Source organism: Sus scrofa, chromosome 14, assembly GCF_000003025.6.
Source record: "Sus scrofa isolate TJ Tabasco breed Duroc chromosome 14, Sscrofa11.1, whole genome shotgun sequence".
NCBI classification, from domain to species: Eukaryota; Metazoa; Chordata; class Mammalia; order Artiodactyla; family Suidae; genus Sus; species Sus scrofa.
Window position 1 is genome coordinate 112,628,032 of NC_010456.5, and position 25,963 is coordinate 112,653,994.

The window sequence follows — 25,963 nt, forward strand, 5'->3', positions numbered from 1 at the left end:
AATGTGTTTCTGGGGAGAGTTTTTGGCCCTGAGACGTAATAAAATCACACTGCAGAATGCAACAGACCTTATAAAAGCACATATTCAAGGGAAAATTCTAATTTTACAGCACACTTTTGTGTTCAGCTTGTGTGCCTTACTTAGAGCAATGAGGGTGTTTGGGTTTGGCACAGCTGCTCAGAAGGTCTCAAAGAAACCCATCCTGAGAATTGCAATGCCGCTTTCACCACCCCATCGCCGGCCCAGAAAAAGGAGCAACTGCGATAGGATGCCAGGCGCTTTCTGAGTTGTTTAGCTCCTCACAGCAGCTTCAGGACGGCAGCTGGCCTGGAGCGACGCTGGGGCTGCCAGGCTGGAAGCCCCCCTGTGCTGTGGGGAGGGAAGGAACAGGAGGGTCGCGCTTGGGAAAGGCCCCTGCGGCCCTGGGCATGTTGACAGCGGTCACCGTGATGGTGCTGAGCGGGTTCCTGAGCATCTCGGCAGGGGCCTTTAGGTAATGTCTACTGAACTCATCTTTTCTCTTAGAATTTCCATAAGGCATGTGACTTTCCTGGAAAAAAAAAAAAATCTTTCGCAAACATCTGGGTTGTAGGGAGTTCCTTGTGGTACAGAGGGTTAAGGATCCAGCATTGTCACTGCTGTGGCACAGGTTCGATCCCCATTCTAGGAATTTCTACACGCTGCAAGCGCAGCCAAAAAAGCAAAACAAAAAACATCTGGGTTATAAAATAGAAATTATTATTCACATTATAAAAGGATGATTCCATGCTACAAAAAGTTTACATTAGATCTCTCATAAGTAATGCATTTAAAAGATGGCATGTGCCTAAAATTTCCTGTAAATACAGCTCTGGGGCTATTTTAAGGCAGGTACATCTGAAATGAGTGAATGTCTATATTTGGATTTTCTGAGTCATGAGACAGATCTGCTTATCACCTTTTACCCTCTGATTTCATTTTTCCTTTGCACGTTTTTTTTTTTTTTTTAGAGGGAAAACTGTCAGCTCTCAGTTTTGGGGATCCACATTTTCTGTTACCAGTAGCTACCCTTTTCATAACCTTCACATCTTCCCTGTGCTTGAAGTCACACCTGGGGGTGTCTGAACTCTACTTAGCACCTTGCAGAGTTTTGTTCCAATTCCTTTCATCTGCGCACTCCAATTCCTTTTGATAAGGGCTTTACAAGTTTTCTAATATTGAAATGCTCTCCTGAGATTTCAGAGGTAGTGAGGTCCCTGCTCAGATGGACAAAGCTAGTGTGAAGGCCTGCAGCTCCTACTTTTATCCTGATCTGGTTACCTGATATATATGTCAGTGATTCAGCAGAAAAGAGCAGGGCCCTGTTCTTTCCTCTAATCCACTGCTTCCTTCTCTCCCCAGTGAGGAAGTGGCGTGTGAAGAGTGCCCTGGGAGCCTTGGGCCAGTGGCAGATTGAGGTGGGAGAGCCAGCAGTCCCAGGAGCAGGGAGCCTGGGGCCTGAACTCATCACAGAAAGCAATGCCAACGTATGTGTCTCAGGTGTCTTGGGAAGGCTGTGGGAAGTGGGCTGCTGGTTCTCAAGGACAGGCACCATGTCTTGTTTACCTCTTCATCTCCAGTGTGCCCACCTGGACATAGTGCTCTAGAAATGTTTGCTTGAATAAATACCCAAAGGGTTTTGGCTTGATCGTCCCAGGGCGAGGGCTTCAGACTTAGGATGTCACGGTAATAGCAGCATCAGAGGGGAGCTGGGGAGAGGAGCTGAGGGTCTCCCATTGTGTGCCAGGTTGAGCTTGGTGGAGGGGGAGCCGTCTCTTCCTACCCCTCTCTGGGAACAGTCCTTGATTTGGATTTGGCTTTTGCAGCCCATCTTCATGCGCAAGGACACCAAGATGAGTTTCCAGTGGCGAATTCGAAACCTCCCATACCCTAAGGATGTCTACAGTGTCTCTGTGGACCAGAAGGAGCGCTGTGTCGTTGTCAGAACAACCAACAAAAAGTAAGTGGTGTGATGGGCACCTGCCTGCTCGGGTATGAGCATGTGGTGGTGGGGTTGATCCGGGTTAGAGCTCAGACTGCTCCCTACCCGGGGGGCAGAGAAACCTCCTCTTCCACCTCAGCAAGGCAGGAGGGCTGCAGAAAAGCCCTGTGGTAGGCTAAATGCTGAAGGGCTTTCGCTCTGCAGGACCAGCTTGAATGTTACAATCCAGTCCATCAGGGATTTGAACAAGAGTGTCTCGCCCAGTACTTGGCACGTATTGGGGCTCAGTAAATATGTGCTGAATAATGAGTGCATGAGGGAATCACCTGGCCAGTGACTTGTGATCTTGGGTGGTTCTGCTGTAAGGTTATTATGACCTTGACCTCTGGCTGGATCCAGTCTGTGATGAAGCTGACCTAGTAACATCACTGTCAGAGCTGGCAGGGAGCCATGGCTTAGAAGGCACACCTGTCTGTCTGCAGTGGCAGTTACAGAACTTGAAAATACTGGTGTGAGAACAGAAAACCTGATCCCTCCCTGGACTAAGAGACAGTGGGCAGGTGCTTGGCCTTGTGAAAGTCTCTTGCTTAAAGTCTCTTGCATTATGTTTCAAAAGGGATACTCAGCTTCTTTCGCTCCTCTTTTCATGGTCTGTTGGGAGGACAAAATATGGGGATGAGGGGACAGAAGGTGACGAAGGTGGAGATCTGATCCTGGCAGGGCTGCTTCTGGGCTGATCATCTTGGAAATGCATTGATCTCTTGTGGGTTTCTGGAGCTCTAGGTCACAGGAGAAGAGCCCTGTAACCACTTGGTCCTAACCTGGGCCAGATTGCAGGGATTGAGGGATTGCAGTATAGGACAGATTTGCGGCATTGAGATGCAAGGGTTTATGAGTTGCTGGTCCACATTCCGTGAAGGCACTCAGCATGTCTCTTGGGGTGCTAAGCTTAGGCCAGAGGTGCCCCCATCTATCCACTGATTTATAAGCAGTGAGGAGGACCCAGCTATTTGTCCATCTTATCCGGTGGTGTGGTGCTAGCCTCTCCTCCCATCTCCCTCAGATCCGTGATGTCCAAGGGGAAGCAGCATGGCTCCCAGGCTCCTCTAGCGCAGCCCTGGAGTCTACCCTTCTCTTATGACGCCCACACCCTGTCACTTTGGCATGGTGAATGAGCCGGGGAGGGGTGGAGATGAATGAATTAATTTCAGGATTATTGCTGTACATGCAGCCAGCAGCCCCTGCAGTGGGCCTTGTCTATAAATATAAAGTCATAATAAGGGTTTGCGTGTATAAAGCACTTTGAGGCCCTCAGATAAAAGGCAGTTTATTCCCGTTATTGTTCTCATCATTAACAGGAGTCAGTGCCTAAAGTGGAATTTAGCAATTTCAGACAACAGAGAAATTGCCTTTAGGAAGACAAACTCCGTGCTTCAGCAAGCATTCCCTGGCGTAAGAGGCCCTGGGTCCAAACTAGGAACAAAAGTGCTTCTGATAGCACTTGAATCTGCAGCCCAGCACTTTGTGGAGCTGGCTGCTGCCTCCCTTTTGTCCCCCAGAGGTCACTGTCGAATACAGATATCAAGCAGAAATGTGATTACTAGGGAGTGGGAGAAGAGAGCCTAGCTAGCTCACTGAAAAATTCATCTGCAGGCAGATCCTCTGGGTCCCATTTCTTGTGCATATCCAGCCATAGGTGGCGCTGTTGGCCAGGCGCTCCGAGGCCAGAGGCCTGCTCCAGCGCCCAAGGCAAAGGGGGAGACATTTTTTAACTGATGGGTGAGGCCAGGTGGGATGGGAGCAGTGCCCCGGAGGGGGAGGGGACTGGTCCAGGGTTGGAGCCCCACAGAGGAGAGAGGAGTATGTGAGTACCCGCTTGAGAGCTCACCCTGAGATCTTGGGTCCGGTGGCCCAGCCCGGCTCAGCCCCAGTCTTCCTCAGGATCCTCGACTGGGCGGAAGGTGAGAGGCTGCCAAATCCTTAACTAGCTCCTTCCTGAGTCTCATGGCATTTTTATCTTATACCTAGAGTAGTAACATGCCCTATACCTTTACTGCCCCTAAGTGAACAGAATGCAATGACTATCCCTTTGGGCAGTGTTTAACTTTTTCAAGATGCTTTATTTATTTATTTATTTATTTTTGTTGTTGTTGTTGATCAAAATGCTTTAAAAATCTGTTTTCTGATGATTATACCTTCCAGTGGTGGACAGGGTATGTATTTTTACTCCTGTGCTATATACTGATGATTATGTAACTGTATCTATAAAGTCAGCACAGTGAACTGACTTGCTGAAGGGACAATAATAAAATAACTTCACTAACAAAGTTAGTAATAGTTTCAGTGCCCAGGCCTCTGCAGTTTCCACCACACTGTGCCTTTTCTGATTGACATCCTTCACCTAGAGGTTCCATATCTGCCCTGTTTCTCATGTTCTGAAATGTAGTTACTAATAGAAGCCAGAGTTCCTTTGCTGTACCTGTCTTGTCCCAGATAGCTGGGGTGGCCACTTTTCTTAAAGGAATTGACTCCAGTGTATCATGTCCTTGGCCTCAGGTAATAGCGAGGGACCAGTCACGAAAGGAAGAAAGTGTTGCTTTTCCAGGATCCCATCATAGTACCATAGTACCATAGTACCAGCCATCCCTGTAAGAGTGTTGTACAGAAAGTAGGCTCTAAGCCTCAGCCTAGAAGCTGGCAGCTGCAAGTGGAATGAGCTAGGGGGTGAGCTGGGGGTGTGGGGTACGAAGATGTCAGCTTAAAGCTGGCCTCTGCCATGTATTAACCGTACATTTGGGGCAGGGCTTCCTCACCTCTCGTAGGAAAATGCTCATACACATGTCATAGATTGTTTGGGGAATTTGGTAAAATTGTATATTTACAAACACCCAGCACAATGGCCAGCCTGAAGCAGGCCCTCAACAATTCTTTGGAATTTGGAACCTGAAAAGAGCTTGGCTGATTTGACATCAGTGATGATGCTAACACTGTGGAAGTGTTAATAGGCATCACTAGAAAAAAGAATTCTGTGGTCAAATAAGTTTAGGAAACTCTGGCTTAAACAAGTTTCTCTTTGGTAGGACTTGTGAGAGCTTTGAGTTATGTGAATGTGCATCTTGACACTCTAGAAGGGGCTACCATAGGCAGGGATGACCAGTATGCCTGGAGTGTTGACGTTTAAGAAAGATTTGCCTACTGATTTTTTTAAGGGACAGACTGTCTAGAGGCTTCTCTAGAGCACTCCGGCCGAGCTTGTGTTTGGGTGTGCAGAGCACTTGCTGGAAGTCTGCGGGGCATGGCCCACGTGACTCCACAGCCACCCTGCTTCTACCTTCAGCCTCCTCCAGAGTTTTTTCTGAAGGCCTGGTGGCTCGTGCCCGTTCTCCGGTCATTGCAGTGGAGAATGGGTTGGGAAGGGACTGGAGAAGTGGGAAAGGGAGATAGCAGGGAGAGAGCGATGAGTGTAGGTAGTGTGTCACTTCTGAAATAGCCCAAGTAAAGGAGCTGTCCTTTTGGCACAGGTTGGGGAGAGGTAGAGTTGGCCTGTTCTGGTCCCTTTGACAGTGACTTAAAGTCCATCTAGGGCAGCCCCCTTATTTGAGAAAGGAATTTGAATGAAGGAACTGAGGCCCAGAAGTTAAGTAGCCTGCCCAGAGTCACAGGGAAGGGCCAGGAGAATGCCTGAGAGCCTTTGCTTCCACAGACATCTTTTGAACATTTTTACATTCAGAAAGGAAGACCACTGTGTATTAGAGGGAGTGCCCAGGGGACCCGCAGGGTGGCTGGATCCTGGGGGAGGCCACCCTCCATAGCCACGCCATGCTTGGACAGGTACAGGGAACCCAGCCCAGGTGGTCTGTTTCTCTGAGGTTAGAAAGCAGAGAGGAGGGGCCAGGAGATTTGGGGGATTATTGCTGTGATAAGGGCCTCTCCATTTACTCGTTTTGCGGCTTGGGCAAGATACCTGACTTTTCTGTGTCTCAGCTTCCTCTTCTGTAAAAGAGGACAGCAGAAGTAACCAACCTGATTTGAGGATTCAGTGTGTGTTGAACAGTGCTTGGCACAGGATAAGTATTCGTAAATGTTACCTTTCACCACGTGGCTCAGACTGAGGATGGTGAAGGGAGGTGAGAATGGGGGTTGCTGTGCATCAGCGAAAAGCCCGGGAACCCCACCACTATAAGGGCTTAGCTTTTAGCAGAAACACAGAGTCTCCTCAGGCAGCGATAGGGCCTTGTTTCTTCTTCATCCTTAAATCCCCACCTCATAGCTCAAGATCTGGGACACAGTTAATGCCTGAGGAATGTTTGCTGCCTACCTACGCTGCCTGAGGCTCAGCATTCAGGACTTTTACAGAAGTGTGGTGGGGCCGTCTTTAGTCCAGGCGCTGTCTTTAGTCCAGGCGCTGGTGAGAAAGTCAAGTGTGGTTCCTCTCAGGGCAAAGCCCAAGGCCAGGGCTAGAGATAAAGGGGCGGGCTGCTTCCTGAGGAGAGAAAGCAGCAGATGCCCCATCCTCCCTTGAAGACTGCCCATCAGGAGCCCGTGAGGAATATTGTCTAACCCCAACCAGTAAACTAAATCCGTTAAAACAGACTCAGAACACAGCTGAGCCTCCAGACCTACTCTGCCTCCGCTCCCCCTGCCTCGTGAAAGGTGATGGGGGCAGAACAGGGAAGGTGGGGCAACCAACGCAACTCAAGTTCCCTTTGATCTTGTCATCGCTGTTGAGGCCAAGTCCTGGGACTCTCTTTCCAGTCCCACCACCCTCCCCTGGGGCATGTGGCTTGACAGGGCCCCTTTGAGGGTGCAGAGGTGTGTCCCTGTCCGCCCTCTCCGACACATAGCCAGGTAGGCAGAAAGGAGGGTGTTCCCCCACCCCCAACTCGTTCCCCACAGCGAGGCCTTACACAGGCCCTGTAGGTTAGGCTGAGCTGTGCTTGCCAGGCTGCTTTTCTCCTGGTTTGGCTTCTTATGTATATTTGCAGGGAAGATGTTAACACTTCCTAACAAGCCTTTGTGTTCATCTAATCTCTGCTGTTTAACCTTTGACTCCCCCTCTATTATCAGTGTCTGCCACCTTTGCTGGCCAGACCTAGGGCCCCAGGAAGAGCCCTCAGCCTGGGCTGGCTAGGAAGAGGATGAGGCCGACATTCCACCCGGGTTTGCAGGCAGATGGATCGCCTTTCCCTGGGGCAGAGCTTTGGAAAATAAAGCAAACTTGTGGTGCCATTAGGATCCCCCAGCCCCCACTCCTTTTGAACTGTCAGCCTTTAAGTAAACATTCTTTTCCTGCCATGGGTCCCAGCACCTTGGCGGGGAGTGGGGAACCTGGGAGGAGAGGGGCCCTCGGAGCCTCCACTAAACTGAGGGATTTGGGCAGGAAGAGCAGGGCAGAAGTACTGCATTGATGTCAGCTCTCTGAATCCTCAGGGCATCGGGGCTTTTGAAGTGGACTTGGGGCAGCTGTCACAGACCAGGCTCCTCTGGTATTAGAAGCCTATCCTCTCCAGGCCCCATGGTTGAGTTTGTTTCTATGTGCCTGCAGCCCACACGACTCTGCAGCAGCAGTGATGCTGTGCCTGGGTGACAGGTCTGGCAGCCACTGGCCGGAGCCTAGGTCACACTTGCACCAAGGAAAATGCCAAACGGGCCTATTGCTAGAGATAAGGAGGCCATTCTTTGTGCTCTGGCGTAATAAGCACTGGATCAGCGTCAGAGAACTTTAATCCTGACCCCACTGACTACTAACTGGCTGTGAAGGCAGGCAGTTTCACCTCTCTGAGCCTGAGTTTGCTCTTCGGTAAAGGTCAGAGTTCCTGCAAAGTCCAGTTACAGTCATTATGGGTTGGATGTTGCTATGTGGGTTGTTTCTGTTTTGTTTTTAACTAAAAGAAATTGTTAATCTCTGGACTGGCACCTGCCGATGATGGGGACCGTCTGTGTATGCGAAAATGGGGGAGTGGGGTCTCAGGGCCAGCAGAGTCCAGAGCTGCAGGGATCCAGCTTCCGGGATGAGTCACATGGTTCGTTCTCTTAGGGAGATTTCTCCTTGTCCATATACTTACCTCTCTGACCTACAAGCAGAGGCAAGCTGACAAGGCCTTGGAAGGCCCCCAAAGAGGAAAAGATAGCTGAGGCCTTCAGTGACAGTGCCGTGTAAGTGGCAACTGTCAGTCTCCTGCTTTGGAGGAAAGCTCTAGATAGCCTTATTCTGTTATTTGTTAGCACACATGTCCCACCTTCTTCAGGTGCAGAGAAGGTGTGGCTTGTCTGAGCTGTCCGTATTCCAGGAGGCTTATTCAGTGTGTTTTTGGGAGTCCTGAGCCTGAAGTATGAGTCACTCAAAGTTCTGGTCTAATCAAGGAATTATGAGTGGCCCTGTTCTTCAACTGCTGGACTGGCCATAAGGCTTTTCCTTCCAGGGCGTTCTAACTGGTTCCCTTCTTCCTCTTTGGCTGTGTGGAAGTTGTGGGAGAACTGTGTAGAAGTTTGGCGTCAGAGGGCCGGATGCCCAACTGTTGTGGTCACCTTGTTGGGTGTCCCCATGGCCTCTTGGTGTTCCCACAGGTACTACAAGAAGTTCCCCATTCCTGACCTAGACAGATACCAGCTACCTCTGGATGACTCCTTGCTGAGCTTTGCTCATGCCAACTCTACCCTCATCATCTCCGTAAGATTCATTTGGACTTTTTGGCTTCTCCCTGACATGAGAAGTTTCCTCTTCCCCTCACCCCTTCTCATCCCATTGTTGCCGTCAGTTCCAGCCCCAACCACTCTGGGGGTGTGCTTGCTAGTGAACAGGCCCCTGTGCTTCAGCATGGGATTAGCAGGTGGGGGCTCAGGGAGGAGGCTCATTTGAAAATCACAGCTAGAAGGGGGGGGGACCCACAGAACTAGGGTTCTAGAAGGTCCAAAAGCCTACCCCTATCCATCCATGTGACTTGGAGCGAGTCATTCAACTCTGTAGGCCTCAATTGCCTCATCTTTGAATAAAGGGGGGAAGAAGGGGTCCTGAGCATGTGGGCAGGGTATGTGTGTGTGTGTGTGTGTGTGTGGTGGGGGTAATATGACTGAATCATGCCTTCTCCTTGGCTCCATCCACAGTACCACAAGCCCAAGGAGGTCCTGGTAGCTGAGTCAGAGCTGCAGAAGGAGCTGAAGAAGGTGAAGACAGCCCACAACAGTGACGGGGATTGCAAGACCCAGTAGTAGACCCATGAACCTGCACTTCTGATGCTGAGTCTGGGTGAGGTTCTTCCTACAGACCTGTCAGAGTTTGAGGCTTGGGCCTTTCCAGCCCGGGGCAGCCTCTTTCCTTTCAGCAGCTGTCCAGGCTCTGTAAGAACCGGGGCCTTCCTAGCCCTGAGTCATGGTTTTCTCTCCTGAGTAAAGTCATTCTGAGTCACTGTGGGTGCACTGCCCTCTTGCTCACTTCTGATGCTCCTGCCCCCAGGGAGGGTGCTGGTGATGACATTTCCTGCTCCTCTAGCCTAAGGACCTTCAGAGGTAGAACCCTCCATGTAAAGGGAGGTGTAGATTTTCGATGGAAAAGAGGGTCAGGGAGTCCTGACCCCAGCGGGGCAGGGAGTCTTCCCCAACCTGTGTGCATAAACTCAGTGGAAAACTAGGCTGGAGAGGACCCTGTGCTGCCCTAGCTTGCAGACCCTAAGATAAAGGTGGGTGAGGGAGAAGTTTTAAAAATGCAGAAATTAGAGTTCCCGGAGCCCAACTAGGATCCATGAGGATGAGGGTTCTATCCCTGGCCTTGGTCAGTGGGTTGGGGGTCCAGTGTTGCTGTGAAGTGTGGTGTAGGTCGCAGGCGTGCTCAGATCCTGCGTTGCTGTGGCTGTGGTGTAGGCTGGTGGCTCCAGCTCTGATTTGACCCCTAGCCTGGGAACCTCCATATGGCATGGGTGCGGCTCTGGAAAAAAAAAAATCAAGAAAAAAAAAAAAAAAAAGCAGACCTCTTGGAAACGGCCCAGGCTATTAAGACACCTTGTAGGTATAAAGCCAGCATGAGGGTTGCTGAGCAGTGGAAACCAGCAGGGCCAAAGGGGGAGTGAGAGGTTCTCCTGAAGAAAAGAAACCTTTGTGTTTTGGGACACTGAGCCATGGAGGCTGGTCTTACCATTTCCCTAGCATGCCCATCCCCAAGTTTAAATCTGTTGTTCCTTCTCCCTGGGATCTCCCCAGCCAGTGAGGAACCAGATCTGTGAACAGTTAAGCTTTATTTTTACGAAAATGAATATTGTAGCATGTCTCAACAGCTAGCCTGAGGTTGGGCTGGTTCAGAACTCACTCAGAATTGTGGGGTTCCCTTTGTCCTCTCTTGGTGTCAAAGCAAGACCAAGCCCCAGTGCCCCAGGAATGTGAGTCCCCGGCCCGAGCTTGGCCAAGGGTGGGGTCTGACTGAGATGGAGGCTGGGGCCATAGGGAACTGGCAGCCTCCCGCCTCCCTCCAGGGAAGAGGCAGGAAGGGACCCACTGGGAAGGCTGGAGCACCTGGCCTCACTCTTGAGCTGAGCTGGCCTGGCTCTGAGAAGGGGTGGGCCTCTCCAGACCCCATCCTTGCTCTGGCCAACAGAGGAGCAAGGCCTGGCTGGGTTCAGCTGTGTTCTCTCGAAGCAGCAGGACCCTGCTCTCCAACTGGTTCCTGGTGGGGGTGGTGGGAACTATGCCCCTGGGTCACAGATCTAGGTATCACTGTACCTTCCAGGCAGGAGAGGTCCCTGAGTAGCTGGCTTCCCTGGCCCACAGGCTGGGATGGCCCTGTCATGGGTTTTGAAAGTCCAGGACGTGGAGGTTGTAAGACAGCGCGGCGTAGAGATGCTTGGTGGTGAAGCGCAGGCAGTACACAGGACTGCTGAGGGGGGTCGAGGTCAGCGGGAAGGCCTGCATGGAAGGAATGAGTGGCGAGAGGGTCCCGATTGGGAGTTAGGGGGGCTCGAGCCCAGGATTCTCAGCCCCAATGCCCCGGGACAGGGGCCATTGTGGGCTGTCTCCCACCCTCCCCAGGCATACACCCTCCCAAGTGCAGCCCCTGGCACCCTGGAGGCGTGTGGTGGGTGGAATCTTACATGTAGGCAGGCCCTTTGGCGCCGGTCCCACAGTCGCACGACGCCATAGTAGGAGGAGCCGGTAGCCAGGAGGTGGTTGCCATCGGTCTGCAGGCAGTACAGGGTGCTGTCGTGGGGCTCCTCCCACTCCATGACACACTTCCTGTCCAGGAGGGGGACATGCAGGGGGAGGTTTGGGGGCACCTTCCATCTCCACCCCAGAGTCCCCAGGGGCCTTAGGAAGCCATTCTGGCCAGGAGAGAAAGATGCCAGATCATGAAATTCCTTTAAAATTCCGCAGACTTAGTGGGGGGAAGCCTCAGGAAAGCTCTTTCTCATCAAGTCCAGTAACCCCAGACAGGTTCTGCCTCATCTGCAATCCCATAGCTACTAGGTGTCACTGGAATTAAGTCAGGAAAGGCCTCAGGAAAGTTGGGACAGAATGCTGAGGGACGGCACCCGATGGCTCCCAAGGCTCTTATCAGGGCCCGGTGCTATAGGCTCCCAGCTACAGCACCAGGGCTGCCAACGAGGAGCATCTCAGCACGATCTGACCTGCTGATCGCTGCTCTCTAGCAGTCCCTGATGTGGGTGGGTCTGTCCCTCACCTTTGGGTCTGTCGGGACTGGAGGGAGGGCCGGGACCTGCATGGGGTTCCCACCACCTGCCCTCCTGCCTGCACACTCACCGGACACTGGTGCGGAGGTCCCAGTAGCGAACGTAGGTGTCATAGCCACAGGACAGGAGTGTGGAAGGGGACTCATACATGACGTCTAGCACCCCAGCCCCTGGGGGAAAGTCACTGCCCAGGTGTGTCATCAGCTGCCCACTGGGGAGAGAGGAGGGCAGAGGATGAGAGGCTGCCCCACCTTGGCCCACACATATTCTTTTAGCCTTCAAATGGCATCCGTCCCTGGGGGAATGTAGCTCTTCTTCCTTGGCTAGAATTAGACTCCCTTAGGAAGGGTGCCAAAGGAGAGGATGCCCTAGACTCCCACTCTGCTCCCGCAGTGAAGGCCTCTTTCGGCCACCAGCAGCCCCTCCGTCACACCTGCACGCTGGCTGCCTACCGCCCAACCACCCCTCAGGACACTGAATGGGCCTTGCTGAAGGGGTCACCCCCCGCCCCCCAGTTACTTTATACTCCTTGATCCTGCAGGTCATGCAGTTCTGAGCTGCCTGAGTCCAATGCCTTAATTCCTGCCTGTAATCTGGGGCTCAAACCTCATTGGGGATAAAGACCACACAAAGGGAGAAGGGGAGTCCCAGGAGATGTTAAAACAAGTAAACACCTTTGTGTCTGGGGAGAGAAATCGCTGAGAAAGCAGCTTAGCAGGCTGGTCCCTGGTGTTCCTGGCCTGGCTGGCCCCCGGCCCGAGACTAGCACGCCTCTATGATCACAGCCCCCAGCCCGCTGGGCTCCAGCTTGCTTCCCCCACCCTCGCCCCTCCCGGTGGCCGAGAGCAGATTACTGAGAAGAACAATTTCTTTGTGACTGTGTAATTCCCTCCGTGACCGCGGCAGTGGGCAGACCCCTCGCCCTGATGCCAGACCCCTAGCAACCATGTAGGGGGGCCTCCTGGCCCTAGCAACTACCCCTCAACATCAAGTGTACCCGCTAATCCCTGTGGCTAGGGGATGGGTAGAAGCGCTGAGTCTCTGCAGACGGCTGAGGAGAATGAAGGGCGCACGCTCCAGGCCCAATCCCTCAGCTTCACCTAAGAGATGCTGGGCTCTCCTGGAGGGCATGACTGGGCCATGGACACCCAGGTAAAAGGCCCCAGCATGGGGCATGGAGGGCTTCATGGCCTCACCAGCCCAGCTTTGGCCCAAGCAGTGTTCACCCAAAAGCGTGAAGTAGACAGGCTGCCAGCCGCGTGGGATGTGGACCTCAGCCTCGGTCCTTCTGCCTCAACCTCCCTTCTCTCGGTGGAGCTGCCGTCCTCTCTGAAGGCTGAGGAGTAAAGGAGGAGGTTCTGTTCTGCCTACTCTTTCCCCTGCGAGCCCTGGGCAGTGAGGGGACCCCCAGCAAGCAGCACTGTTGCTGTCCAGTTGGGGCAGGATGGGAAGCAGGCCCTTAAGTCAGCACCCCTGCCCCCAGCCTCCTTCCCAGGAAAGTGCTGCTTCCTGTCAGGGGTAGAAGATAAGTCTCTGTGCTGAGGGATCAGACAGGAAGCCTTCTCCCCGGATCAGCATCTCCTGGAGTTCACTGACCTCAGCTGCCGAGAAGGCTTCCATTCCCAGCTGGGCCACTAGCCATGATTCCCCAACCCGGGCAGGCCAGATCCCTGAGAAGGATGGGGGTCACGGTCTTCTGTCTCAGTCTCTCTCTCGTCCACTTGGTAGGGGCTGTCTTGCTCCACAGTTCTCCCTCCTTCCAGATTTGGGGGCCCTGCCCCCTCCATTAGTGAGGCCTCCAGGAATGAGTGCCTTCAAGAATGACTCCCCTTTAATCTATAGAAGTAATTTCACGTTTGTCTGTTTGAAATGGAAGATGAAAGGCTGTGGAGGTTGGGGGCGTGAAGCCCAGCGTGGCTCTACCTGCCTACCCTGGTCCCAGGGTTCAGAAGGAAGGAAGGCTGGGCACCCATGAGCTGAAGGTGGGCAGCAATAGGGCCACACCCAGACTGGTTGCCAACCTGGGTCCTGGCGTCTAAGCCACCACTGGAAAGTGTCATGCCACGGTGTCTGCAGTAAGAAACACAGAACCCTACCCTCTGGGGAGACCCAAGAGCCAAGTGAGCATGAGCCCTTGGAGGCCAGGACAAGTCCCGAAGCCCCTATCTGCCAGCCGGGCTTGGCCAGGGCTTGAGGAGTTTCTGCCACACTAGGTTCTCTGATTCTCCGAAGTGGCCACACACACTTTAAATGGGCCAATAAAAAGATACAGTTTCTTTGCCTCTGGGCCTGGGACCCTGGAGGCTCTGCTGTGCAGTGCCCGTGAGGTTAAGTTCAGAGCATAAACTGACACACCAGGCTCTGGGAAATGGCCCGTCTCTTCAAATAGCGGCCCAGCGGTGCCATAGGAGCCCTGCTGGGGCTTTGATTTGGGAAAACAAACAGAAATGGCACCGTGGCCCCCACCCCAGGACCAATTTAACTAGAAATCTCTAGCTCAACTGCTCTGGTGGAGGGAGCAACATCAGGCCAACAATAGCCCCAAACTTTGGGGGGAAGGGGGACAAAACAAGCTGTCTGGCTCCTCAGCCCCTCCTCCAGGTTCCTTTTCTTACTGCAAGTGTGTTCTTGTAAAAACGATTAGATTGCAATTTGTATAACATGGTGACCCCCAAATTCAGACATTTCACCCCTTTTCTCTGGAAAGAATGTTAAGAATGCTTCTCGGCCTCTCACTGTGGGGGGCGCGTGGTGGGGGTACAGAGCTTTGGCTGTCGCACAACTTGTGTGGGAAAGGCGCTGCCGCTCAGAGCCTCAGGCCAAGACGGGAGCAAGGGCCAGGTCTGTCACTATAGAAGGCCAGACAAAAAGTCCACTCCCTTCCAACTCCTGTGCACAAAGCCCGGGCCTCCAGGAGCCACTGAGGGCTGGGGGGCCTCCTCCTAGCCTGACTCCAGCAATTCTCTCTCGACCCAGGGAAAGATAAAGACAGATGGGGCCGCCCCTGTGAGCCTGATGAATGAGACCCAGGCTGGGGAGGGCTGCCTGAAGGAGACCTGTTCCCGAGGCCTGGCTGTGTGTGGCGTCCCCTGGGAGAACCCAGAGTACCTGGACCGGAAAAGCAAGCAGAGTGCAGCCTCGCCCCTTGAGGAGAGGACCGGGTGAGGGAATCAGGTCTCCCTGGCCCCGGCCCCCTGCCGCCCAGGCCCCTCCACTGAAGCTGGAGGGAAATGGGAGGACAGGACTGCCTGACTCCTCAGGGGGGAGGACATTCAAGTAAGATCCTGACCCCCATCCCTATCTTTGTGGGGACAGCCAACTGGAGGTAGGCGCTGGCCTTGAAGACCCAGATGCCCTGTCTGAGCACCAGGCTCGAGTTGGGCATAGAGGGGCAGTCTGGGCGCTGCAGGCCAGGGAATCCTGGTGCCCTGCCTCACCCCCTCCGAGTCCCTCATCCAGGCCTCCACGTGGCCCTCGTGCCTAAGCTCTCAGCACAAGCTGTGCCATAGAAAGTCCTGTGTTGATGTGCCCTGAGGTGAGATATCCTGGGCACCACCACCTCAGCCATATCTAACAATGCCCGTGGCCCCCTCACCATTTGCAGTCACTGTTAATACCCTACGTTTGAAGTTCCCGTCATGGCTCAGTGGAAACGAATTCGACTAGGAACGATGAGGTTGTGGGTTCGATCCCTGGCCTCGCTCAGTGGGTTAAGGATCCGGCGTTGCCGTGAGCTGTGATGTAGGTCGCAGACGCAGCTTGAATCTGGCATTGCCATGGCTCTGGCGTAGGCCGGTGGCTACAGCTCTGGAGAACCTCCATATGCTGTGAGTGAGGCCCTGAAACAAATAAACAAAAAGAAAACCACTGGGCTCCTAACGATGCTCCCTGGAGATTCTATGGGTGCCATTCCTGCATCTGCTTGGGTGTGAGGACGCCCCATATGGCACATGCAGCTTCAAAAATGGAACACAATGGCTTTTGGAGAAAAAGGATGGAAGGGTGACACACAGTCCACCTTCCTACATCTTCTCTGTCTCTAGGGGACAGATGGCCTAAAGGTGTAAGCTAGGCCCAATGTGGTCACTAAGAAAAGGGGAGGTTTTTCCTCCTTTCTTTCCACCTCATCCTTCCCGCTCTTCCTTTCTTTGATCAATAACTGTTTACTGAGCATCTTCTGTATACAAAGCATTGTGCCTAATTGAAACTGCAGGGACATGCGAGATGAGCCTTGGAAGGAGATACTGTCCCTTCTTCAAAGGTGTTTTCAGTCCAGGGAAGGAGAGAAGTCTGCCGTCTGTCCAACTAACAATACAAGGTGTGGCTAGATGGGTACCGGAAGAGCGAAGAAAGGGAGTTTTATGAGAGCACATTGCTTCAGTGAGTGACAGGATTGGCAGGCAATGACGGGAAAGGGGGGATGGCTCAGGTGAAGGCCCAGCAACAATAGAGATGCAGGGCATGGGCACCTGGTTGGGCTGGAGGCATTGGGATGTGAGGGAAGGAGCTGGCGGGATCTGGCTCCCTGATGATGCTGGGCCGGCAGCACTTGGTGCTCAGCCAGCACGAGGCCAGGGAGGCTCTGGAGTGGGGAGTGGTGGTCCTCTGGCGGGGAGGGCGAGGGAACTGAGGAGGCCGCCAGGTCCCCGATGTATCCCCAGAGCAGTGGGGGACAGAAGGCCAGGGAAGCTTCTGCCCAGCCCTGCCAGGTGAGGGGGGAGGGCCCTTCCCAAAGCACAGGCCCCTCACATGCGTGTGTGTGTGTGCGCGCGCGCGCGCGCATGCACAGCTCCAGCACCCGCCCATGCACACGTGTTCAGACACAATGGCTCAAAGGCCAGGCGGCCGGGCTGCCACTTTGTACTGCTAACAAGGGGACCGTAATTACAGGAAGGGGCAGCCGGGCAGATAAAAGGATACAAAATTTCAACATCTGTTGCCATAAAGGGATAAGGAGAAGTGAAACGCAAAGTATCAGTTTGGTGTCAGCAGGCAGAGAGCCAATTTCAAAGAGTTCAGGGGGACAGAGAGGACAAGAAAGAAAAAGGAAAGGGGTGGGGGGAAAGAGAGAGAAATTACAGGGTTCCTTAAAGAGGTAAAGAAAAAAGAAAATGAAAAAAGCTGTCAGTAATACTTTCAAAGGAGAAGGCAGATACTTTAAAGAGGGGCGATTCCCGTAATCACCCTGACGGAGGACCAGCTCCCCTCCCCCCACCCCAGGTGGAGGTGGAGGCGGGGGACAGAGACAAAGCCACACCTGGGTGGGATGGGCACTGAGGGTCCCCTCAGAGTGGCCCAGCTTGCACTCAGGACCAGTCATTCTGGAGGTGGTCAGAAAGGGCACTCCTTGTTGTTCCAAATGCTCTCTGCTGCTGTGATATGTATCTCCTGTGCTCAGTCCTAAGATAAGTTCCCAGCCCAAGGGGAAGCTATACGAGGCCCCGCAGTGGCCATCAAGGGCCACCAACTGCAGCACCAGGGGTGAGGATCAGGGAGGGCTTTGTGGTAGAGGTCCTACTTATGCTGAAGAGTGAGCAGGGCTTGAGCAGGCAGAGACAGGGTGCTGCAGGCAAGAGGTCAGCTAGAGCAAAGGCTCAGAGGGGAAAATATAGGGTAGCTGTCAGAATATGTGAGAAGCTTCTCTGTCCCTGCCTTTGGTGAAAAAGGGGAGACTGGTGGGCTTTAGATTGGGAGTGGAGGAGTAATGGGCGACTGGGGATGCTGCTGGAAGCGGGGGGGGGGGGGGGAGATGAGGCAGGGCATGCAGGGGCCATGCGTATGGTCACACACACAGGGCAGTGTGTGCAGTACCTAACTGAGGACTCAAACCCTCGATGCCGCAGGAGTAGCCGAGTTGCCAAAACCTACCCCTACCCAATAGTTCCCACGCCGGCATGCCGGCTTAGGGCTGTGGCCAGACCCACTGTGACATCTCCAGGGCTGAGATCACAGGCCTCTCCATCCTGGTGCCTACTGCCCCCACTGCCCTTGGGGTTGCTCTTGTGCCTAGTCTCAGGGCACCAATGCTAGATCCAGCTCAAATGCGCCTTGGTGGAAAAGAGAAAACCCACAGCAAGGGCAAACCTAGGGGCAGGTGTGTGTGTGACGTCTGGCTAGTCAGACCCCCATGCACCCCAGGCCTTCCAGCAGCGGGAGGTGTGCCCCACACAGACACCACCTTCCCTGGGGCCGAGCCAAGGGCCTAGCTAGGGATACTTCAGCGGTTGGCTACCGGCACAGTCTCTGAGGATCGAGCCCTTGGGGGCTGGGGACTGGGCCTGAAGACCATCTACCCTTGGAAACAGGAACAGTCTAGCATGTTCGAGGTGGATGAAGGACTTCATCTTTCTTTTTATCTGGTTTAGACAGGTTAGAAATCCCCTGTCCTTGGGCTCAACCTGCGGTCCCCAGCTCCGGGAGTGAGAAAGGCAGGAGAGGAGGGAAAGGGGAAGAGCCAAGCTCCAAGCCATCTAGTCAACAGCTTTGTGCCCGTGACTGCTCCCTGAGCTGTGTGCTCCAGCCAGCACCTCCCTGTCCCTAGTCCAGAAGGAGAAGAGTCTCCAAGAATCCTAATGAACAAAGGGCTGAGGGAGCCATGGTGACCTTGAAAGGGGTCCTCAGGCACTGTGAAGAGCAGCCCAGAGAGTCTGAAGAATGGTACCTGAGAGACACAGATGGATGAGGGCGCGCCTACATCTCTGAGCTTATGTCCCAGCCCCCACCTCGGCCTGAGGGCAGCCTCTGGAGGGGCGATGCTCAGAGCAAAACTGCCCCTCCACTCCCCCCCCCCCAGGTCGTAGCACACACATAAAAGAGAAAATCCCAGCATTCCTCAGGTTTCAGCGGTGACAGGTTAAAAGCAAAGAATCCACCCAGCACCGCACACTCTCCGCCACTGAGTCCTGCCGGCAGTGCTACTCCACCTTCCAGATTGGCCTGTCAGTCAGGCTTTGGCGTTATTGAAAGATCAAACTCTGTCCTGCCTGTTCATTACCTTAATCCTATTTTCTACATGGCTTTATTATCTGCTCGGGCTTCTCTGGGAAAGACAGCTATAGATAGTCGTCCTGTCCGTCCGTTTCCTCCCGCCAAAAGTGGGTGCCTCCACCCGGGCATCTTTCCCTTGGTCCCTACACCACATGTCTTCTAAGGTTCCCTGGGGATGGAAGGGATTTGTTTAAGCAAGGCTTGACTCCTCTCAGTGGTGAGAAGGGTAGTCCAGGAGCTAGAGAGAAGGCAAATTCATGGTGCCTAGGGCAGCCTTGCCTCAGGCTGGCCAGAGAGTGCCATGGCTGTTTCTTGTCTGGTTCCAGTGAGAACTGAGGCCATAGCTGTCTTGTGCCCATTCTCATCTGGGTCCTTTCTGGGTTAAGACCCAGGGTGTGCAGTTAGATAGAGGTCTAGGGATTTCACAAGAGAATGCTTTGGAAGGACTTGGTGCCTTAGAACTCCATCCTGACCTTAAATCTGTGCCCCAAATCACCCCCACCAAGGTAACCACAGGCAGAAAAGGCCACTCAAAGACTACCCAACCTTCTAATAAAGCTGGGCCATGATGGGGGGGGGGGTGCACACCCCACTCCCACCCCAGCTTGTCCACCATCCCAGGCCTAGGTCAGTGATGATGCTGAGCACAAGGTCCAGCTACATGACTAAAAAAAACTGACCTTCAACTAAAAATAGAACTACCATATGATCCAGCAGTCCCACTTCTGGGCATATATGTGGACAAAACCATAATTCAAAATGACACATGCATCCCTATGTTTATAGCAGCACTATTCACAATAGCCAGGACATGGAAACAACCTAAATGTCCATCAGCAGATGAACGGATTAAGAAAATGTGGTGCATATACACAATGGAATACTACTTAGCCATAAAAAGAACACAATAATACCATTCAAAACAACATGGGTGCAACTACAGATCATTATACTAAGTAAGTTCGAGAAAGACAAATACCGTATGATATCACTTATATGTGGAATGTCAAATATGACACAAATGAACCTGTCTACAAAACAGAAACAGACCCACGGAATAGAGAACAGACTTGTGGTTGCCAAGGGGGGTAGGGGAGAGAGAGGGATGGCCTGGGAGTTTGGGGTTAGTAAATGCAAACTATTACATTTAGAATGGATCAACAAGGTCCTACAGTATAACACAGGGAACTATATCCAGTCTCCTGGGATAGACCATGATGGAAAAGAATATAAAAATGAATGTGTGGGTATGTGTGTATATATATATCTATGTATGTCACTTTGCTGTAGAGCAGAAATTGGCACAATATTGTAAATCAACTATACTTAAAAACATTTTTGGGAGTTCCCGTCATGGCGCAGTGGTTAACGAATCCGACTAGGAACCATGAGGTTGCGGGTTCGGTCCCTGCCCTTGCTCAGTGTGTTAAGGATCCGGCATTGCCATGAGCTGTGGTGTAGGTTGCGGACACGGCTCGGATCCTGCATTGCTGTGGCTCTGGCGTAGGCCAGGGGCTACAGCTCCGATTCGACCCCTAGCCTGGGAACCTCCATATGCCTCGGGAGCGGCCCAAAGAAATAGGAAAAAAAGACAAAAAAAACCCAAAAACAAACAACCCCCTCCTTTTTTTTCCAACACTGACTTTCAGCAGAGATGCTCGTCTTTAGGGCCTGTAGCCTTCTCTGTGCCATAAGGTCAGCAGGTTCTCCTCCCAGCTACAGGTCACAAGGCCACAGATATTTGGAGGATCAGAGAGCTGAGCCTCCACAAACTGCAGGGCATAATGTGGAAGAGAGCTGTGAGTAGGGAGGAAGAGAGGGAAGGAGACAGCTTACAGTGGCTGAATGCCCCCAAGGTGACAGGCACCGTGTGGGCACTTGTTCAAAATAATTTTTTTCATACGGGCCCCGTTAGATAGGGATGGTTAAATTCCATTTGCAAATGTAGAAACAGAGGCCCAGAGGGGGGCCCTAGATCAGTGAACTAATAAATGGCAGTGAGACCTGGAACCTAGGTGTCTGGCCAGGCAGTCCGTGCTCTCTCTGTGGCTCCTCACAGCCACCCAGGCACACACCAGGGGACAGGCTCCTTTTGCCTCAGTCCCATTCAGTAGGGAGAAGTTGCTGGTGGTGGGAATCAGGCAGGGTGAGCCACAGGGAAAACCATCACAGACTGTGGGAACCCACTATCCCAGGGGCTAAAGCACAAAGGAGCCCTTGGAAGTTTTAGCTATGCTGGCAACTGTGTGAGATGACGATCACTGTTAACAAAAGTAGACGATCTAGAATAAGGGAGGTGATAGGACTTGCCCCACCTCAGCCCACACCTGGTGTGTTCAGGACTCAGTTGTGAACACTCCGTTTCAGGAGGGATCACACCAGATAAATGAGCAGCTTTCAGGTGAGAATGGTCTTGAAACCAGTGTGAGACCAACTCTGTAGGTGCCATCCAGTTAGTCTCACCTTCTTCCTTCTGACCACACTGACCCAGCGTACACTGGGGTTGGGGTGGGAGGTGCGGAGAGGGCGAAGCAGAGCTCGTCCCCAGGCCCAGAAGGTGAATCTTGACTGGTCATTGCATCTCCCTTACCACAGTTCAGTTTAGGGTGTACACTGGAACACAGTTTTGGCTAGAAGAAGATGTGAGAAGTCTGGAAGCTCCTAGGAAAGGCTTCCTCATCTTAAAAAGGGATCCCAGGCAGGGAGGGACTTGTCCTCTTCCTTCCTTCTTCCCTTATGAATCAGTGGAGCTGTTATAAACAAGCCTGAGAGCAAGGGCAAAATCGACCTCGACTGAGGTGGCAAAGCAGAAAGTTGAGAAGTTGGGCCCTCATGGTCTCATTTAGCTACCAACTAAATCCATCAATCCTGAAACCAGCCAACCACCCAACTTCTGGGCTCCTTGTCATGTAAGACAATAACAGTCCCTTTATTGTTTGAGTCACTTGAATTAGGTCTTCATTACATAGAGCCAAAAGCATCCTAAGTGATCGACTATATTTATAAGCAAAAATTAAAGGGTCTTGAACTTTTGGGCATAGAAAAGAGAAGATCTGGAGGAGCAGGACCAAAGTGTTAAGATATTTACAGGCCTGTCCTTCAGAGGACAAGTTCAACTTGCTTCTTGTCCAGGAAGCAGATCAACCTTTGATGAAGGGGGGGCATTCTAACTCTCAGAGCTATCCAAAGATGGAATGTGGTGTCTAGGGAAGCTGCGTGAGTTTCTTATCCTTACGGTTGGATGGCCATCAAGAGAATGTTGTAGAGAAAACAATATTTAATTAAAACATCTTGTGTATTGTGAAAAAGATCTTTTGGAAAGATTGACAATACAGTGAATTTTTCAGGGGAAAAAAAAAAAAAAAAAAGAAGTTAACAGCTAATACTTTCCTAGGAAGATGGAGGGAAAAGGAAAAGAGAAACTAGAGCAACAGAGGCAAGAGACAGGCAGGAAGAGCACCTTTAGCCCTCCTGCAGATCACAGCCCTGACAGCTAGGATGACGCCTGGGGCCAAGAGTTCTTAGACTTGCTGCCAAAAGCACAGCTGATAAAAGAAAAAGTCAGTAATTTGGACTTGACCAAAATTTAAAAATTTTGTGCTGCAGAAGACCCTGATAGGATAAAAAGACAAGCTAGACTTGGTCAAGATATCTGTAAACCATATGTCTGACAAAGATTAATATTTAAAATATATTAAAAAAAAAAAAAAAAAAAGGAGTTCCCATCGTGGCGCAGTGGTTAACGAATCTGACTAGGAACCATGAGGTTGCAGGTTCAATCCCTGCCCTTGCTCAGTGGGTTAAGGATCCGGCGTTGCCGTGAGCTGTGGTGTAGGTTGCAGACGCGGCTCGGATCCCACGTTGCTGTGGCTCTGGCGTAGGCCGGTGGCTACAGCTCCGATTGGACCCCTAGCCTGGGAATCTCCATACGCCGCGGGAGCGGCCCAAGACCAAGAAATAGCAAAAAGACCAAAAAAATAAAAAATAAAATAAAATATATTAAAAACTCTCAAAACTCAACAGTGAAAAAGCAAACAATCCAATTAGAAATGGGCAAAAGACATGAGCAGATGCTTCACCAAAGAAAATATATTTAGAAGGCGAATAAGCACATGAAAAGATGTTCAACATCATTGGCTATTAGGGAAATTCCCAAATTAAAACCACAGTAGATAACACATCCATTAAAATAGCTACAATAAAAAATAGTGACAATACCAGATGCTGTTGAGGATGTGAAGAAACTAGATCTCTCATACACTGAGGTCAGAATAGGAAGTAGTAAATATACTCAGAATTGTTTGGCAGCTAAAAAATTAAACACACACTTACCAAATGACCTGGCAGTTGTATTCCCAGGCATGAATCCCATGGAACTGAAAAGTATGTCAACCCAAAAGCCTGTACACAAATGTTCATAACAGTTTACTCTGCAGTAGTAAAAAAAAATCAAGAACCACCCAAACATCCTTCAATGGGTGAATGCTGGTCAACGGGGAAAGAAGCTTTGGTATATCTGTACCAGGGAGTACAGCTGAGCAGTAAGAACTAAAGCACTATTGACACATGGAACGACCTCCATGGGTCTCAAGGGAGTCATGCAGAGTTTTTTGGTTTGTTTTTTTTAAAGCAAATCTCTAAAGGTTACATGCTACATTATATTATTTCATTTATATAATAATTTCAAAATGACAAAATTATAGAGATGAAGAACAAATAAGTGGTTGCCGGGAGTTAAACACGAAGGAGGGGAGGAGGATGGTACAGCTGTAAGGAGGACATGAGGGATCTCTGTGGTGATGGAACAAAGAGTTCTGTATCTTGATTGTGGTAGTAATTACATCAATTTACATGAGGGATGAAAATGTAAAGAAATACACAAAGTGCAATCCATTAAAGGTCTGTGAATTGGACTAGTGTCTTCTTCTTCTTCTTCTTCTTTTTTTTTTTTTTTGCCATGTCCACAGCATGTGGAAGTTCCTGGGCGAGGGATCGAACCCATGCCACAACAGTGACCCAAGCCACAGCAGTGACAATGCTGGATCCTTAACGCACCACAAGGGAACTCCATCAACTTCCTAATACTATGTAAGATGTTACGCAGGTACCTCGCCTTCCTATTTTTGTAACTTCCTATGAATCTATAATTAATCCAAAATGAAACGTTTGAAAAAAAACCCCAACAAAAGGGCAGGTAATCAGATGGGAATGTGTCAAGCCCGCCAAGGCACAGAATTGTGAATAAAACCTGGAGGTATTTTAACTGTTTAACTGTTTGTACTGTTCTTCTTATGGATTTGTAAGCTACTTCCAAAATTTGTTTTAGAAAAATCATCTAGGATATATGGGATTTTATGTAGCTACCTAGTCAGGCACTCCTTAGAGAAAAAGTATCATAAATCTTGTTATTATCATAAATTCTACATACAATTATTTACCTGTTATAAATTACTTCAACAGTCTCCTCAAGCTAACAAGTGATTCCATGTGAGAGGGCACCACAGCAGAGGCTGTCAGCGGCTTGTGGGGCAGGGTCCTTGCCAGCCGCCCCCTGGACCACCCGGCCAACTGAAGCAGGGGCTGGCTCAGCTAGCTCTTTCCTGCTTCCCGGGCTGCTGCAGCCCCACCCCCACTGGAAGCCTTGGTGGGTATAGGAATCTCTTACCTGTTGAGGTCCCAGATTCTTAGGGGTGAGAAGTGCCCACAACAAGCTGTCCCTGTCACAAAAGAGCTGCCAAACAAAAGAAGAGCAGAGTCAGGTCTGGCTTGTCAGAACTTGTGGCGGAAATGGCTGCACAATTGGAAGTGCCATGCTCATTCTCCAAGGGATCGTGGGGTTAAGCCAGGATGAGAGAAGCAGCCAAGAGAGCCGTCAGAGGAGTCTCGGGAAGACCACGTGGAAGCATGGTGAGGGCTGTAGCCTCCCGGACCTGCTTGGCCAGAGCACCCACAGGTTCAATGGCATCTGAGTTTGCTGCTCAGATCTGGTGGGGTGGTCTCTGTCCATCGTAAAAGTGGAGTGCCCTGGTGGCTCAGGGGGTTAAGGGTCTGGCATCACAGCTGTGGCATGGGTTTGATCTCTGGCCCAGGAACTTCCATATGCCATGGACACAGCTGGGGGAAAAAATAATCTCTAGATGTGCAACTGAGGCCAAGGGAGAGCAAACCTGTCAGGCTTTGCTTGTATGAACACCAAGTTCACAATGCCACATGACAGAAAGGGTCTTCTGGGAATAGTTTTTGGGTGCTGGAAGGTGATGCCTGGTCAAAGGTGAGGGAGGCCGGAGAGCATGACTGACAGCTTTAAGGGCTGGGGGGATGCGGTAACATGGTGCGAGTATGGGGCAGGTGGAAAGGCACCAGACTGAGAAACAGAAAACTAGGAAAGGTGGGTAATGACTTGAAAAGGTGAGCCAGGCAGCCAGGACTGCTGCAGAGTGAAATGGGAGCCAGGGTTTAGAGGACAATGACACACACTGCCAAGAGACAGGAGAGAACACTCTGGCCGTATTTCCCAGAGTCTCTCCTAAACCCCACAAGAGTTCAACGCATACAATCTGCAAGGTTTCATTTTAAGTGGAGGCCCTAACCCAGTGAAGAGAATCTGTGCAACGAGCCAGGCTGGCCAGAGTGCTAGGACTAGACCTTGAACCCAAGCGCCAGACCACTCCTTTGTTAGAGGATTTGGAAGGGGTGGGGAGGGGGAGCCTGCCGGAATCCAGGACCTGAAAACCTAAACTCAACAGAGTTGAAAGCAGTTGTGTCACTCAGGAGCCCTGGGGCAGGGAAGGGCCATGTCCCTGCATGTCTGGGCCTGGGGGGAGGAGGACTGGACATACTAATGACACGTTAGCAACATGGGGCAGCAGCCCATCGACCCTGGCCCTGCTCAGCACCTGCGGCTCTCTGATCTCCAGCATGTCAATAGGGAGATGGATTTCCACAGACAAGGCTCTGAGAAGCTGGTGGCTTCGATTTGGGTAGGGGCGGGGGTGGGACAGGGACGGGGGTGGGGTTTGGCCTGCCAGTTGCTGACGGGGGAGATGTTAGGGCAGGCATTGGCCAAGCCACTGATTTACAATCAAAATTGCAGGGCAGGGGTCTGTGTTTCAACCCCAGGCTGACAAAAAGGCTGCATGAACCTCTCTGGGGCTTCTAGGCCTCCTTTAGGGACATGCTCGGTCATCCCAGCTTCCTCTCAATCCATAGGTGTGCCAGCAACCACTAAATTAGAGTGACATGTCAGAATAGCCACTCCATCATGCCCCAAGTGACTCCCAGCCTGGGAAGCAGCTACTGGACACTGAAGGCCCCAAACTACAAAGCCAAGCGGTATTGTCCT

At 51.7% G+C, this 25,963-nt stretch overlaps 2 protein-coding genes across 14 annotated transcripts in view; one reads left to right on the forward strand and one right to left on the reverse strand.

Moving 5' to 3' along the window:
* DPCD (deleted in primary ciliary dyskinesia homolog (mouse)) overlaps window positions 1–9,366 on the forward strand; it is a 20,060-nt gene extending 10,694 nt beyond the window's left edge. For both annotated transcript variants that reach the window (XM_001926725.4, XM_005671394.3), the window contains 4 exons: window positions 1,381–1,505; window positions 1,845–1,978; window positions 8,528–8,630; window positions 9,065–9,366. In XM_001926725.4, coding sequence (XP_001926760.1) covers window positions 1,381–1,505; window positions 1,845–1,978; window positions 8,528–8,630; window positions 9,065–9,169 — 467 coding nt within the window. In that variant the 3' untranslated portion in view covers window positions 9,170–9,366. The remainder of the gene's footprint in view (window positions 1–1,380; window positions 1,506–1,844; window positions 1,979–8,527; window positions 8,631–9,064) is intronic.
* The window catches only part of FBXW4 (F-box and WD repeat domain containing 4), a 107,644-nt gene continuing 82,637 nt past the window's right edge, over window positions 957–25,963 (reverse strand). For 4 of the 12 annotated variants that reach the window (XR_002338435.1, XR_002338440.1, XR_002338439.1 and 1 more), the window contains 4 exons: window positions 24,287–24,352; window positions 11,705–11,845; window positions 11,038–11,179; window positions 10,172–10,852 (listed from right to left, as the gene is read on the reverse strand). Coding sequence is in view for 4 of the 12 variants with exons in the window: in XM_001924973.5 (XP_001925008.4) it covers window positions 10,733–10,852; window positions 11,038–11,179; window positions 11,705–11,845; window positions 24,287–24,352 (469 nt within the window). In the remaining 8 variants the exon portion in view is untranslated. Of the gene's footprint in view, window positions 10,853–11,037; window positions 11,180–11,704; window positions 11,846–22,953; window positions 23,023–24,286; window positions 24,353–25,963 lie in introns of those variants that run through there. The other 8 variants (XR_002338434.1, XR_002338437.1, XR_002338436.1 and 5 more) reach the window with 5 other exon arrangements.